Source organism: Acanthopagrus latus, chromosome 3 (assembly GCF_904848185.1).
Source record: "Acanthopagrus latus isolate v.2019 chromosome 3, fAcaLat1.1, whole genome shotgun sequence".
In the NCBI taxonomy this organism is placed as follows: domain Eukaryota; kingdom Metazoa; phylum Chordata; class Actinopteri; order Spariformes; family Sparidae; genus Acanthopagrus; species Acanthopagrus latus.
The window spans coordinates 17,727,272-17,744,345 of record NC_051041.1 but is presented as its reverse complement, the minus strand read 5'-3'; the positions used below and the strand labels follow the sequence as shown (position 1 = coordinate 17,744,345).

Below are 17,074 nucleotides of genomic sequence, written 5' to 3'. Positions count from 1 at the left end.
GTATCGCCATGGAAACAGATGACAGAAAAAGAGCATAGCTTTATTGAATTACTCTATAAAGCTATTCTGACCAAATGGGGCTTGAATGTTGCACCGTGAAAAGTCCCGAGGAGAGCGTCAGGGGCAGAGATACAGAGAGAAGAAGCAGCTGAGACAGACGAAGTGAAAGGAGAATAAAAACGGAGACAGACGCTGGCGGTGAAGGACATGTGATCGCACAGAGACACAGATCCACTGGTACTGAGAGTCCTGGTGATCAGCACAGAGGAAGACTGTCTGATGGCTGGAAACAATGGCAGCAATTCACCCACATCGACACGGTCGCATAAGAGGAAATTATCAGTAATAACTATAACACCAGAACAGACAGTGGACATTAAAACTATTGACTCAGCCTTTAATGGCTCTTTTACAGCAGCCGTTTGCTTGTCTTAAAATAGCACTCTGACAAATGAGCTTCATCTCTTACAAACTGGACGTCTTTGCTTGTTTCAAAGACACTTTATAGTGTGAGAAATCCAATAAACTGTCCCCAAATCCAATTTTATACATTGCTAAAATGTCCCAACTAGATATTTTAAAAGTGCAAAAGGTCATTGCTGATATTGTGCTACTTAAGGAAAAAACAGCCATCTTTTTATTCATCAGAAATCAGAAATAGCATAAAGCCCTCCAGTTCAGTCACATGAGGCATTAAACCTAAAAGTTTTCTAGTGAGAAACATCATATTTCGCTTTTTTTTCCAATATTGATCTATATAATGAAATGAATCTATGAAAAACCACAGAACCAAATTCACAAATGTAAGTTAAATGTTAGAATTTAATTCAAAACATTTTTTAAAAAGTTACAAATTATCAACAGAATGTAAAGAAATAACAGCTTTGACGTTTTATCAAAGACGTCTGTGTATTAGGATGATAAATATCCGCTGTCATTAGCATGCTAACCAGCTAGCCCCTGTTTTTCCTTTTTCATAAAGCTCCCAATCCAGCACCGCTAGCTGCATGGCTAACTGAGCTAACTAGTTAACAGCATGGACAGTTAGCGGTTAGCGGTGCTGAAATGCTGTCGAAGCCGATCCTATTTTTATGAAATTGAATGAGTTAAAAGTCAGCTGTCCAGCCAGACCTGGAATATCAGATACTCACAACAGACTGAAGTAATGACCATAACTACAAACATAATGAATTACCCTTATTTATTTATTTGTTTTTACAAATGAAAGTGCTGTGTTTTAATCTCAACATTTCATGTACACTCTGCACAGCTTCTGTCTTATATTTCTAGTCAAAGATACAGTTGGTCCGTGTGAAACAGACAATGATGATTTTAGTGTCAAAACAAACTTTCAGGGACACTTTTATAGAGTCTTCATTGCTGTCTGTCTCTGCTACAGAACAACTGATAAATCAGCACAATATGACGACCACAAGATGTGTAGACATGACACTCAAAACAACAAAAGTAGATATTTTGGGAGATTTAGAGATTCATGCATTGATAGAACTACTGTAAATAACCTATGATGTGTTCAGGAGCAAATGAGCGCTCTACAAAATCAATCATTGTGAGGGAAGTTGGTCCACGAGTCAGTTCAGAGATATTTCTGAACTAATCAATACCTAATGATTTGTTCATGTAGTATCTCTCAGTCTGCTCACTATTAACTCATTTTATGCCTGAATCAAAGTTACTGAAGAACTACCTTTAGCGTTCATTAATCAGATCATTCCTCACTCGTTCCTTAGTGACCACTCACATTCTGCTCTTGTAAAGATTTACCGTGTCGTCCACTGATTTATTAAAGCTGCTGTTAGCGGTCGCCTCCGTCCTCCCTATACTCCAGGAGGGAGGGGAGACATGGTTTACTGACCAAACACTGGATTACATTTCTTTACGCTCATTTTAATAAGAAAATAACCAGACAGCAGCTTTAGGAACTGCAGTGAAAAATGCAGAGGATTTATAAAACTGTGAAGTCCAGATGATTTATATCATCCAGCGTTTCAGCCTTCGTTAAACACAGCATCAGGAAACTTGATATTTAATACAATGTGACGGACAAACTTGAACAATGTAAGAGATGACAGTGAGACTTCTGAAGGAAACAAATCTGATTGAAATCTGATTCAAAACACTTAAAAAACACAGTCAAAACAAAACCAGTGGACATATTGATCGTTAATAATAACAGTTTGGCAGTGCCACTTTCTACAAGGCATTTCTGGCATGAACATTTCTCAAACCTCAGTCAACCGACGACATTTACTCTTTTTTTAATGTGATATGTAATCTGAGGCTCTTTGCATCGGGGTCCCATTCATCCAGACACATATATCTACACCTCATGACATTACCTGCACACACAGCCACAGTTACTGTCTGTCTCCAGTGCAGCAGGAATCCTCAAATATCAGATCCTACCGTAATGTGTGGGTTTAAACACCAGCATCCTTCTAAGCTGTGGTAGAAACATATACAGGAAGTCATCTTTTAGTCTTCCCACAGCATTTAAGGACACATAGCTGTACAAGACTCCAAAACACTGGGAGTCATCCGCGATACAGTCTTTCTCTGCATGTGCTCGGTCAGATGAAGCTCTCCTGCTCCTCCTTCAGAGGGGGAATGGTTTGTGTGCCAACATCTGATTCTTTCAAAACAGTCATCTCGCTCCCTTCACTTCCTGTTTGCTTCTCCTCCTCCTTTTCCTCTGTGTCACTCTTCCCATCACCTTCCTCCACCTGCTCCTCCACAGTTCTGTCCGCCTGTGAAAGGCTCGGCTCTGTGCAGCCACGCTGCTTGTCTCGACTGGGTTTCGGGCTCTGGTTCTCGTGCTGCTCGTGGTCCTGGCTGTTGAAGAATCTTCTGATGACATGCTTGGGCAGGCCCAGCTGAGCCGACAGCGTGTGGACCGCCTCCTCGTCTGGGTTGAGGCCCACGTCCTGGATGAAGCTCTGCAGGATTCCCAGTGCTTCATGGGACAGTCTTAAGCCCTCACCTTGGACCTGATCTCCATCTAGGACCTTGTTCTCTGTATCATCATCCCTCGAGCCGGGCCACTTCATATTGGGTTTCTCCTTTGCTCTGCTCTCCTTGCTGTCTCCAACCATCACATTCATCCCTTCCTCACCCACATTTTCATCCCTCACCTGCTCCTTGCTCTCAGTATGCGTGTCCCACCCCCTACCAGTACAAGCCCACTCAACTCCCAGACTGCTCCTCTCTCCTCGTCCACCCTCGACCCAATCCTTACCGTCCCCTCTCTCGCTGCCCCTGCCCTGCAGACGTACCCTCACGTGGCCCCAGTTGCCCCCAGCCTCGGACTCGGCTGGCGAGGCGGCGCACGGTTGCAGGGCAGACGGGTGCGGTGGTACCTCGGGCTGCAGGGGCTGATGAGGCTGGAGATGGTGTTGCTGTGGCAGCGGGGAGTTGCGTTGATACTGATGAGAGACAAAAGGCAGGTTTATTTATTTAGTTTGTGGGTTAGTTTAGGAATGGAGTCTTCCAACACAACACAGACGTTCCACAGAGCTCCTGTAAGACTGTTAAACCTGCGCCAGGTGACCTGAGTGGCCTGGATGCTTCATAACATACAACTAAAAAGAGGAAAATCGAAAAGAAGTACAGTGAAAAAGCTGACCTTACTCTTTTTGATTTGATATTTTCAACCTAATTTCCATTGTGTTATTTTGAACAGATAAATCAGCCAAGACAGAAATGTATTTGTAAGATTTGAGGCGATTGGTCTCACAAATAAAAGAACATTTTTAGCTTTATTTAATTTGCTTTTTACTGCAGATTTTATTTTCAAAGGTACAGTTATTGGCTATATAATGATTTACTTCACTGCTTGATGAAACATGCTCTCTTCATTTTAGATCACTGTATGTTAAAGAGAACTAGCATCTCATTTTCTTTCTCTGCCCTCAGACGAAGACCAAAGACTAAACATGCTTTGCTGTTACTTCACCACTGTTTCTCGTGGGAGCTCTAAATATAGAAATCAGTGAAAGTTCTGTCCTTCATTTGACCTCACACCTGCAGCCATCCAGGGTTCATGTCCACAGAACCAATCAGTGTCAGAACCAGTACATGTCAAGTCTTCATGTCTTGCTCTTAATGCCCACCGGCATCATTCTGTGCTTTCACAAAGAGACACACAACTAATTTTTTGACACATTAACTGCAAAAGTCTGTGCTATAACCGAGCCATAAAATAACTATCAGCCACACGGATCACTGCTCAAAGTGGTTATCATCTTTTATCTGCCATTTTTGGCATTTAGCTGTCATTACTGTTCCACTGCACATCCCCAAGATCTGTGTGAGGACTCCTGAGATTCAGTAAGATGTATTTTCTTTTTTCTAAAAGAAGAGTTTGCTTTTTCTTGAAATGATTATTCAAGGTGTCTTACAAAAATGAAGACATGTCAACTCCAGGCCTGATGAACGGGCAGCTTCCAGTCATAAACGCTGTTGACTGGAGGGTAACAGTTACTCATCTGCTCGCCTTTGCTGCTCATGTTTTGTTTTGGATTCTAAATTGCTTTTTATTATAGCTCGTAAGATGAGATGGAAAAAGAAGACGAGTTTGTCCGTGTGAAGAGGTGTTGTGTTTGTCGCGGTCTCACCAGTGTGTTGTCGTTGCTGAGCAGTGTGAGTCTGTCAGTGCAGTGCTGCTGTGCAGTCGTGTTGCCGCTCTCCTGCTCATAGATGGCGTCTCGTTCGGTCTGTGACAGGCTGAGGAACCGGCGGATCATGCACAGGTTCTCCCACAGGGTCCGGTTCTCTGGACTGGGATCCTCCTTCCAACGCAGCAGCTCACACAGCCAGCCCTGCAGGAGGAACAGTAACACCCCTCTTTAGCGCTCAGCAGCAGTATCAAGACATTTGATGAATTGTTTATGACACACTATATGTAGTTGTAAGCAGATATGAGTGTGTGTATTAAGGTATTTGTCTACTGTAAGACCCAGAAGTCAAAACTTCTGTATTTTACAACAAGAAGCTGCTGAGCTGCCACATGTCCTGTCATAACTGCCACGATGTAATAGACACATCCATTAGTCATGCTAATTTAGATAATAATCTTGGTAATTACTTCATTAATTAGTGAATATTTCTTCATAAAGAGGCTCATCTTCATATACCTAACAGCAACAATATCAATTTGTTGGCCACTGTTGGCCTATCACAGATCTTTCCTGATCTGATTATTAAATCCCCATTTAAGTTTTGCTGTTTCAGTGCAGTGGATGGATATAAGATTTACTGCAGCTCAAGGTGAATTTCTGTTACTGGATATCCGGGGCATTTATGAATATCTTGTCCTGTCTTTATGTCCTTATTTACTTTTAATTGCCAGAAGGGGAAGCGAGAATCTTTCCAGTTATTCCAACAACCAACCTAAACTTGTCACTGTGACTGACGGCTCGGCTTGCTCTTATTTTAGGAGGAGACGTATTACTCTTTTTTTTCACATGTAAAAAGGTCTTGTGTGTTGAAAGACAAGCTAAAGTCTGGAGCAGGAGCTTTAATTCTGTGATTTTGTGACATCACACTTTGTCACCATGTCACACAGTTACATCATTTATGCCATGCAGCTACTTTGGCACATAAGAATTAATCTGGTGTTGTTAAGCAGTGATGGGTCAGGCGTGTGTGAGCTGACCAATCAGAGCAGGCTGGGTATTCAGTAGGGGGCGGTGCTTCAGACAGTTTTCTGAGCATTAAAGCTTGAAAACATATTCCAGCAAACAAAATGAAATTATCGACCTGAAAATTAGCATATGTCTCCTTTAACTTCTGGAAACTTAAACAGCACCACTTAGTGACATACACGTTTATGGATTTAACTTTGTACTTTCTTCTGGATGGACCAGGTGAAGAAGTTCACAGGTGCAGACTACCTGCCTCCAAATGAAACTGCTTTCTTATCGTTAACACAAATACAATTTGTTCCTCTTTTTTCAACATTTATGCAGCATATGAGAAAAATATAATATGTTCTGTTCTATAGTGTGAACTCTTACAGTTTTGACATCGACATCGACATCGCCATGGCAACACCATGGAAATTTACACAATGAGTGTTAATTCATGTCACCCCCGTATACACCCACTCTCCTTTTAATTTTGTGACTAATTAGAACTTAATTAGATATACATGCTAATAGCTGCAGAGGTCTATAAAATCTAAATTCACAATAATTTACTTTTTACAGTCATCCAAATTGGGTTCATGTTGTAAAGCTTCTCATTTGTCTCCTGTTTACTCTCACTATACAAACACAAGAAATAAAGTTGGAGTTCGATCCTCTGACGGAGAAGGAAGCGATGATGGAGAGAGTTTCTCATGAGCTCAAATCTTTTTTCTGCATCACTGGGGAAGAAACTTGTGAGTGGCAGATTGAGGAGGGTAAAGCCAAGCTAGTTTCAGATTCATGAACTGGAGCGTGATTACGTTTGCAAGCAGGCTGATATGCACACACACACACACACACACACACACACACACACACACACACACACACACACACACACACACACACACACACACACACACCTGGCTGTAGCCCAAGTCTAGCACACAATGCCATCCAGATGCACAGTGCAGATAGAACAGAGAGATCCAGCTCGGTTGTGCCTGCCAAACAGCCGGGTAATACAGAAGCGAGGGAAAGAGAGAGATAAAGAGAACATAGAGAAAGTAAAGTAGAAAGGGAGGCCAGCGAAGAGATAGAGAAAGAACCTCAGGGGTTTTGGACCACCTGTCTGTACTGGCATGACCGCCGAATGACCTCCAAACATTTTCACGATGGGTAGAGAGATGGGAGGAAGAGAGAAAGGAAGAAAGAAAAGTGAAAATTGGAGACATGCACGAGAGGAAGAGAAAATGAGACCGCTAAAATCCCCCCATTCCATGAAGGGAAATTATCCTCAAAACAAAAGGCAATAACAAGCTTATGGGGCCGCCATAAAAATGAGAACAATAAACACTCAAATCATGCCTGCGTGTGTGTGTCTGTGTGTGTGGGTATTAGTGAATCTGTTTGCTTGTGGGTTTGTGTGATTGCACGTGCATGCGTGCGCTCGTACAGTACGTCTATGTGCACAAATAAGTGGTGTGTATGCGTGCATGTGTTTTTGTATGGTGACTATTAAGGAGATAATTTGGGACACAATAGCAGTCTGATGCACTGATGATAGTCCTCTGCAGAGTACAGCTGCTGCTTGATTATCCGGGCTTCCCTCCACACACACCAGCCACCCCTGCTTTAACTGTGGAAATGGATTCATCGGAGAAGCTGAATTTGAACAATTTAGCAGGAGAAATATTGAACGTGTGTTTAAGACTTGATATCTTAGTCGGATTCACAACAGGAAGCAAGCAAGTACCTGACTCTTGGAGGCAGCAACCTTTGCAAACAGAGCCTGGGACACCTTGGCTCTCTTCATCTCGTGCTGAATCTCCTCGTAGATAGAAGCGCTTACGTTGAGAACACAACTGTCCGTCCTCAACGATCTGTCTCCTGCGACTGGGGACAATCGAGCCTAAAAAGAGACAGACAAGAAGACAAGGAAGTTTTTTTTTAAAGCCATTATTCGAAACAAAGTGAAATCAATCTAATATAGAAGAAAGACAATTTGCAGTCGGGCAAAATCATTTTTAAGTATTCTGAGATGGGAAGCCAGTGAGGGATCATCTCCTTTATGTAGACCTGTAAGTGTCTGTATAAAGGGAAGGTGTAACCGGGGGGGCAGCATGAGCCGATGAACATGATACTCCATAAACAGGAAGCTCCTCCTTGGCGGGAGAAACAGCTGGCGACTTCATATGTATTAGAGGAAACATGTGGCAGTCTGCAGCCTCTCCAGGGCAACAGAGGGTGTCAGCAGTGTGCTGAACGGGGAGCTGATACCAGATTGGGAGGAAATGGGTGGAAAAACAAAAGAGATGAAGCGATCAAGGGTGCAGATCTCATCCAAGCAGCAACCTCCAGGGCTGAAAAATGAAGCCAACAGGCAAGTACCAAAAAACTGAGGTTCCATAAATGGTCATTTGAGGCCGGCCCAATGAAACGAGTCAAACCCCACACGGCCCCAGACAAAGATGTTGGTCTCTGTACCTAATTTCCCTAATTTAACTCCAATAAGCACGAATGATCCCGCCATCAAACTCACATGAACAACGAGGTGAACTCTGCTTCCCTTTATGTGTGAACAGATTAGATTAGATAGACTTTATTTATCCCACAATGGGGAAATTCACTTGTTACAACAGCTCAAGATGCACAAGTACAGGAAAAAGAATCAGACAAATAAACCTAAAGTTAAATAGAAAATTAAAATAAAAAAAAACACTCACTGGCATGAGCAATGTAATATTAGCTAGCAAGCTACCTCTAAATATGGATCTGTTATCACTCAAGGTGGTTAGAACAGTCTGAAATTAACAACGGAGGTAGGGCAAAAAAAATAATTCAGTATCTTTATTTTTAAGTGACAATCATTTCCTACTTTCTAATACTGTGATATGCTATTAAAAAGCTGTGTTTTCTAAAATGACAGAATAACAAGATGTGGAGTCTAATGCTATGCTAGCAGCTCTTTGAGGCTGTATTTGGGCTACATGCTAACTTGCTCACAATTACAATCCTCACATGCTTTTACAGGTATAATAATTAATGATCACATCACAGCTTACTATGTTAGCATGCTAACATTTTCTAATAAGCACTAAGCACAAAGTACAGCTGTGGCTGATATAAATACCTTTGGAGGAATTCGGTCAAAAAAGTGTAGAAGCAAATATGTCCTTCCTCTCAGTTTGTTTGTTGCTGTCCTGACAACTGATGACGCTGCTGTCAGAGGAAAGGTCAGTGAAGTCCCTAATAGTATCATTTATGGTTTGTTTTTGATCACATCCTCTTTTAAATACCATTGTTTAAATTAACCCTCTGTGCATCCAAACAATATATGTGAAAGACTGTCTCTCAGAGCACATCTGACACATTTTACTTTTGAGGAGGTAAACAACATTCATCTGTCTGCTGGCTGACCTGTGTGGGTCTTGGAGGTGTATTATTGCAGCTGGGGGTGAATCCAGTCAGGCTTCTGTCCTTCTCCTCCTGGTAGATACGTTCCCTCTCCGCCTCAGGGAGCTGCAGGAAGCTATACATGGCCCGAAGGTTGACCAGCAAAGACTGGGAGGCGTGTTTGGGGTCCTCCTCCTTCCGTAGAATCTCTGACAGCAGGCCCTGGTAGAGACACACACACACATTAATAGTCACATGGTAATCTACACAAATTAATTCAGGAAAACTGGAGTATAGTTGTTTTAGATGACTGTTCCCAGTTATCTTTGATCAGCACCACTCTTAAATCAGCCAGCAGGTTAGCTTAGCTTAGCATATAGATGGGAAACAAAGGGGAAAAGCTCAACTTTATGTTTTTTTCCATTCAGTATCAACAAAAGAGATATAATGTTGTAGTTGTAGTGTCGGCTTTTCAGGTGCTGGTAGGCCTGGGATGAAGCCAGGCTGCATGTGTCCCTAAGCTCAACTAAGCTAAGCTAAGCTTAATGTTTCATGGCATTAGTTATATATTTACTGCATAGAAGTGAGTGGGGTGATCTTCCCTGTAATTCTCAGCCATGAAGCACCTTTCACAAAACGTTGAGTTATTCTTTTAAACTGCAAGTTGTAAAAAGTTGTGCAAAACATTTAATTGGCTTGATGGACTTTATGAGTCCAATTTGAAGCCATATGCAATGATGATACTAATTTCTTTCTATAGATTTTTTTTTGTAAATGTCAATATCTAAATATTGTGTGTGTGTATATATATATATATATATATACACACACACACACACACACACACACACACACACAATATTTAGATATTGACATTTACAAAAAAAACATCTATAGAAAGAAATTAGTATCATCATTGCATATGGCTTCAAATTGGACTCATAAAGTCCATCAAGCCAATTAAATGTTTTGCACAACTTCTATAGATCTCACATTAGAGATTATTCTTTTGCCCCATAATCATAAACAAAGATCCTAATTAAAAGTTTCTCATGTGCCTGAAGGAATTTTGCAAAAGCCCCTCATACCCAAATCTGGATCTCATTCAAAGAGGCACCTTGTCAAGTGGTTTAGTGTTTCCCAGCTATAGATGATGATACAGAGCCAGTTCCCAATGAGCTCAGCATCATTCTGCATGTGTTCATGCAGGAAAGCCTTCAGACATCACATGCAGATTGTAAGGCTTCCTTCCTGAAAAGTAATCAGATTTCACACCGACATGGAAATTGAGGGATGGGAAACGGCCTTCTTATTCAAATCATGGATCATCTTTGGATCCACCCAACGAAACCCCTCCCTCCGAATTGATGGAGGCTGCATGACAAATGGTCCCCTCACTTTTATATGGCATCTTGGCATCATGCCAGAGTTGTAGGGCTGGCACTGTAGCACCTCGGACTTGGCAATGGGGAAAACACGGGGGTGGATAATAACCAGCTCTGCTTATTGTGATGAAAATGATAATGACGGTAATAATAATAATAATAACAATAATAACAGTGGGCTTAGCCTGTCCTCAGAGCTCCATCCCTTAGGGTGTGGTGGTGGATGTGAGATGATGGACACGGATAAGGTGGCGTTTTACTGTTAGAGGCGATCACAGTAGATATAGATACAAAACCAGGGAGACCAGGGGAAAGAGGAAGGCAGAGATTCAAAAAAAGTTGCATTAACACATCAGAGGTGGAGATTAAATGAATAGAAGGTCTGTGAGAGTGAAAGGTGGTACGATGGAGGGATAGTAAGATAGAAGAAGAGGTAGAGAGGGAGACAACATTTCTCTAAGGGGTTGTGATTAGTTGGCCCAGCAGCTGCTTCATCGCTGGCACCAGCTTTGTGCTGCAGAGAGCTGGCACAAACACACACACATATACACATGCATGCGTGGGGGGAGGGGGCACTGCGGCAAAGGCCATGCCAACCTGCCAACCATCAAACCACATATCCACAGAAGACACCGCTCCAACTGCAACACCTGAAAACGCTTCCAGAAGATAATCACCTGCAAACAGTTTCATTCAGATCACAGTCATTGTGATCCATGTGATCCATACCTGGGTCCTGTTAAAGGCCACCCGGGCAAAGATGGCTTGGGAGATGCCTGCCCTCTTCAGCTCCTCCCGTACACAGTGGTAGATTTCAACTGGCACATCCGTTGGCCCCACAGAAGACCCAGCCGACGTCTGGCTCTGCAGCCCGGCTGTAGGGCCTCCCCCTTGGCCACAGTGTGCCTGCTGCGGGGCCTGGGAATCAGGGGCTTTGGAGAAGACCTTGGCAGGAGCCCGACCTACAGGCGGGTGGTTAAGATACTGCTGTGGGGAGGGTGAGAGACCCTGGCCAGCCAGCATACGGCTAACAGCATACTGCTGATTGAGAAACTGGGCCATCACTAGCTGCTGGTTGACCATTTGGGAGCTCAGCGGTTGGGTTACCAACCCATGAGGGCGCAGGCCGAGCGGGGGACGGCCACATATGTTGGGAACTTCCGAGCGAGAGAAAAGAAGGGTGGAGCTCTGATCAGCTGGGCTGCTTGTGATTGGCTGCTGGGTGAGGGTGATGTGTGTGGACTGGTCGGAGAAGCTGTCAATCTCTGGTGCAGGAACAGGAAAGAGATGAACAATTATTAATACACCAAATAATAACAGTCTTTATCAAGTTTATGAAGTACCAGTGCATGAAGTAGATTAGTTATCAACTACTGCCAACTATTTGATAATCAGTTAATCTGTCTGAGTAATTTACCTCAGAAAATAAACACCAAAATTCTCAGATTTCGGTTCAAAACAAGACATTTGAAAACACTGACTGACAATGTTCACTGTTTTCTGACATTTTGTAGAATAAACAACTGATCGATCAATCCAGAAAATAATGAACAGATCAATCAACAATAAGATTTATGGTTAGTTGCTGCTTTACTCAGTCGTCAGTATAATCAGATTTGATGGCATGCTTATTAAATGCATTTGGTTTTTGAGTGAGCTGTTGAGGGACACTATTCTCCCATAATGCAATGCAAAAATTCGATGTAGCAGCAGCTCACAGCTGGAAATGTTTGAATAAATTTCAGGTGTTAGTGAGACACCTTGAGAAAAAAAATTGGGGGGAAAAGAGTTCTGAATTAGTATTTCACTGCCTGAAGAAAACACACCAATATTCTTTAGATTTAGAAACAGATATAGAGGATGGTTGTATTCCTTTTTGCTCAAGGGGTATAAAACCTACAACCACACCGATTCAAAGAGGACAAATGCTGCATTTTCATCTGCATTAGGTGGATTTATGCTTGATGGATTGATTGATCTTTCAAGCTTGCTCCCCCTGCGTCTTTATTAGAGTCCTGATCTGTTGAATCAGCTGCTGTTGATGTTCCATACAAACATGAAGCGGGCGTCCATGTTTTCCTGAGCAGATCGGCTCGTCCGATTTTGAGACATATGGGACACATATTTACTGTATTACAACTAAATTACTAGTACAATTGAACATGTATCTGAAAAGATTTGAGGAGAGTGAACAGGGAGAATCTTGTTTCATATTTGATCTGCAGGTCAGATCTGAGGTTCTGACTCATCCCTCCTTGAATCCAAGAGCGAGGAGGGGCTGTACTGCTGTACTGTGGAAAGTTGTCGTTTAATTGATGTCTGTCGTCTCACATGTCACACAGTTTCATGCCAGTGTGGAATGGACTGTGTGAGACTCCAGTATGGATTCATGGCAGGACATGCTGTCAGACTTATCAGACACTGGATGTTTGCAGGCTTGATTGAAATCCCTCACCTTTGAAGCATTTGGTCTTCCTGAAGTGCTTGTACCATCGACCAAACTCCTGACACTTGGCAGCTGAGACATTTGCATAGTAAGTGCTATTTACAATAGATGATATCATACTCTGAAACAGAAGGGAAAAGACAATAGAAATTCATTACAGTTTCCCGGCTCCTGCTATGGGCGGCCTGGGTGTCTCAGCTGTTCACACATCTGATATTAATGAACTCAGATCTGTGTTATTAAAAAGACCCCCAGGTAAATAGGATAATAAAGACAGATGAGTGTGTCAGTGTGTGAGCTCCATGTGCGCTCACACAGAATGTGTATGCATGCATGCGTGTGTGTACGTGCATACTGTATATGTGTGTGTGTGTGTGTGTGTGTGCGTACACTAGGGGTCATCAGAGACTATGCATCTCTGTCTGTCTGCCTCACTCACACTCAGGCAAACACACACACACACTCACACACACACACACACACAGTTTTTCCCCAAAGACCGTCCTCTTCTGCAATCTTTCCATCTGATTACACCTTTCATCTTCTCATATTTGTTTTAATCTGCTTCTCGCAAACAACAGAGTGGGTAAAGGGAGTGATAGGCGGGAGAGAGAGAGAGAGAGAGAGAGAGAGAGAGAGAGAGAGAGAGAGAGATGGGGGAGGGAACATGGGGGAGGGAGGGTTGACTTGAATCAGATCTGCAGAGAGGGAAGGAGTCTGAAAAAGAGGGATACAGCGAGCAATCTTTATCAAACTGTAGATGTCCTTCGCACCCTCAGGCAAAATAACAGATAGACTAAGTTTATAATTATGAATATTCATAAAGAGGCCTTCCCCCCAAATACTGCATCATTAATGTAACAGTATTTCTGCAGTTGCGTCTGTATTTGCTTAATTAAACACGCCAGAACTGAAGGAGATCTTAAAACCAGATATGGATGTTGTTGCTGAATCAGTCAGGAGTGCAGAAAAAGAGAAAAAAACAAAGAGTGAGAGAGATGGACAGATAGTGAGAGAGTAAGACAGAGTGAGACGCGTGAGGCTGACAGACAGACAGACAGACAGACAGACAGACAGACAGACAGACAGACAGACAGACAGACAGACAGACAGGCAGGCAGGTTGGCAGTGGAGAGAATTAAGATAGGCGGCAGCAGCCCAGGCAGCAGCGCTTTCTACCAGATAACCATCTCTCTTTATCTATTCCTCTCTCGCACTCTGCCCCTGACACCTTATCTACCTCAGCATCTGACTTCCTGTCGAACCATCGGACCAGACGCTCACTCTGCTGCCGCGTCAAAGTAGATGAGGCACACATGAACTCCGAGCTTTGGAAAGGCAATTACATTAAACTGACAATCTGAACTTCTTTGCATGTTAGCTGTGTGTGTGTGTGTGTGTGTGTGTGTGTGTGTGTGTGTGTGTGTGTGTGTGTGTGTGTGTGTGTGTGTGTGTGTGTTATATACCTGGGACAGTGGGCACTCCTTGGCCAGAGTGCTCTGGTTCATGTCCTTGAGGAGCTCCTTCAGAGCGTTTCTCACGGTGGAGTGACTCCACTGCTCGGCCGGCAGGTCCTCCAATTTGGGGCAGCTGGACGAAGAGCAAATTAAAAACACTTGACTGGCAGAATTGCGTTGATATATTACAGTTAAAAGGGAGAGTCCAGTGATTTAGTGCTGCACTGCCATAAAGTCAGGGAACTCACAATCAACAAACGTGACATTTAGTGCTCAGTATGATTTAAACTCCAAGAACTTTGGCTCCGTTACTGTAAGTTAAAGACATCACCAGACTCCAAAAAGCTCCCATACCATTGTTTTCACCAGCCGTGCTGCCGTACCTCTAACCAGACGTTGGGACATTCTCCAGCTGTTTTTTGTGCCAGAACATAATCTGTTCCCGACCCTCACCCAGTGCCTCATGTGCCAAAGAAACTGTGTAGCTGCGCTTTACAGGAATATTCAAAATGAAATAGAGTAAACTGACCGTCAGGAGTCAAATCCGTGAAATGCCCCTTTAAAAACAGATATCCCAAAAAGTGTGTTACTTGCTTATATGGAGCCTCTCCCAGCACGAAGTGGTGATGGGCAGGAAACACACACTTGGATGGGTGTGGATGAAAGTCTGGGCTGTGGGAGGAAGCTAAATTTCGTCATAAACTAATCAATTAAATGAATAAACTCATTTGCTTTCTTTGACACAATTATGTTTTTTACAGAAAACCTTTTGACTGTGAGGGACAGAAACTGGCGCTGTGGAGCACTTGTGAACGGGTCGGGTCAAGACAGTGATAACAGATCCGATCACACCGCAACAGCCAGAGTTTCTGTCCTGTGTTATTAACATACAGACACAGAAATACATAAATAAATAAATACATGAATAAATAAATGAATAAATGTAAGAATACATTTAATTCTGCATGTATTTATTTATATATTCATGTATTTAATTATTTATTTCTGCATTTATTCCTTTATTTATATTTACACCTGTCATTTTTCTGCTTCACATTAGCCGTGTGACAGCAGGGTCACTACAGTCGCAGGAGTACATGATAAAGTTAATGATCTCTGAATGTTGATGTTATTGATCAGGTCACAGTGTCTGCCGATATCAACCTCTCCACGTTTGCATCTTGTTCTAACAAAACGCTGCACCGTCTGAACTCTCGCTGGTGAATCTGACCTAAAACCCACAACTGAAGCTCCACTGTGACATAAATGGAAGATCATTCATCATTCGAATACGTTACAGGAAATAACTTTTAATGTCTCCCACTATTAAAAGTCCTCATTCATATTCATTGCAACAAGCAAATAAAAATCACTCATTAAAACTTAATCTAACGGCATCACAATATAATAAGAGAATTCTCTGCACACAGAAATGCATCTTTATGGTCTGATTGGGTCCGAGCCCTTTGGCTGTTTTATTTCCTCGCTACAAGCTGGAGACGGTGGGTGGCCGGGCTGTTTCAGACAGGAAGAGGAGAGGGACCAGGCTGTGACAGATGTGAGGTGAGCTTCTTACCTGTGCAGCTGTATTTTAAGGGTGATAACATGGTGGACGTCCTGCAGCATATCAGCCACTGTGGCGTCAGGAGCATCTGTTACACAGGACAGAGGCACCGGGTTCCACTTGCCCACCTGGATCAGACCTGAACACACACACACACACAAGTACAAAAATATGTGACAACAACAGTATTTTTCTGTTCTTTTACTCTTCGAGCATTTGTGTTCTGCACCTTTGGCCTGTGCAGCAGAGCTGTGTGAGTAGCCCAGTGTCAGCAGAGCCATCTCTATCAGCTGGTTGAACAGCAGATCTCTCTTGACCAGCACAAACTCAGCGTGTTCTTCTCTCCTCTCTCTCTCCAGAGGGCTCTCCTTGTGCTCCACCACGCAGAACACCGGCAACAGACTCCCTGAGGTGACGGACAAAGATTATCTTACAGCGCATGACACAAATACACCTAATCTGCAATATCATGTTTCAAAAAAGAGGAAAAATCCACACTGAGCTTCCCCGTGTGAGCTCCTGTACCTCTGCTGTGCCAGTTCTTGCTCTGTGGCCTCGCTGTGGTGGGTTTCTGGGCCAGACAGGGTTTCTTGGCTCCAGGACTCCCCTGCCTGCTCCTCTCCTGGGCCGAGGGTCCCGCTCCGTTTTGTTCCAGTCGAGCCAGCTTGGCAGGAGGGGGCCGGGGGTCTACAACGGGATCACAGCCCTCGGGTTTCTTGGCACCATTACACAGGGCGTCCATCTGTGGCGTCACACTGATACACACACACACACTTAAAAATTAAAGACTGTGTGAGATAAACCAACAAAAACACAGTTTCATTATCTCTATAGCATGTCTGTGTGGTCAGATGTGACCCTTTCTATTTATATAAACGAGGCTACATATAGTTTAAAGTAAGTTTTGCACAGGCACACAAAGATCTGCATGTCTGGAGTGAGACAGACAGCTGATTCAGTCATACAGCTTCGTCTTTAACAGGAAAATTAGAAAGCACATTTTTGACACACACACTTAGATCTGAAGGATATCCGGATCAGCAGTAGGGGATGACCTTCACCCAGGAGCAGCCACTGGGATAACCCTCTAGTTCCAGTAAAAGTCCAGCGGATGCCACAGCGCAGCTTCCCATAATAAACCTGCCGTCTTCTCCAGGCGCGCCGCTGTCAGCGACAGTGAC

The 17,074-nt window shown here is 43.2% G+C and overlaps 2 protein-coding genes across 2 annotated transcripts in view; one reads left to right on the top strand and one right to left on the bottom strand.

Annotated features, from left to right (window-relative positions):
* The window catches only part of kcnh8 (potassium voltage-gated channel, subfamily H (eag-related), member 8), an 80,126-nt gene that overhangs the window by 1,867 nt on the left and 61,185 nt on the right, over positions 1-17,074 (top strand). The window contains exons 2-3 of the mRNA XM_037091397.1: positions 15,760-15,892; positions 16,253-16,304. The gene's annotated coding sequence lies outside the window, so the exon portion shown is untranslated. The remainder of the gene's footprint in view (positions 1-15,759; positions 15,893-16,252; positions 16,305-17,074) is intronic.
* On the bottom strand, positions 1,185-17,016 carry satb1a (SATB homeobox 1a). Its single transcript, XM_037091445.1, has 11 exons — positions 16,907-17,016; positions 16,419-16,648; positions 16,123-16,299; positions 15,906-16,032; positions 14,339-14,462; positions 12,882-12,993; positions 11,156-11,691; positions 9,066-9,263; positions 7,402-7,557; positions 4,635-4,838; positions 1,185-3,443 (listed from the first exon to the last, which is right to left on the bottom strand). Exons 2-11 carry the CDS (start codon positions 16,633-16,635, stop codon positions 2,592-2,594), a joined length of 2,703 nt encoding a protein of 900 aa, XP_036947340.1. The 5' UTR covers positions 16,636-16,648; positions 16,907-17,016; the 3' UTR covers positions 1,185-2,591.

Coding starts and splice junctions, on each gene's coding strand:
- satb1a (XM_037091445.1), bottom strand. CDS start 16,635: ATGGACGCCCTGTGTAATGGTGCCAAGAAACCCGAGGGCTGTGATCCC. Junction 11,692..12,881: donor GAAGACCAAATGCTTCAAAG/GTGAGGGATTTC, acceptor TTCCTGCACCAG/AGATTGACAGCTTCTCCGAC. Junction 7,558..9,065: donor CACCTCCAAGACCCACACAG/GTCAGCCAGCAG, acceptor GTCTCTTTTTAG/GCTCGATTGTCCCCAGTCGC.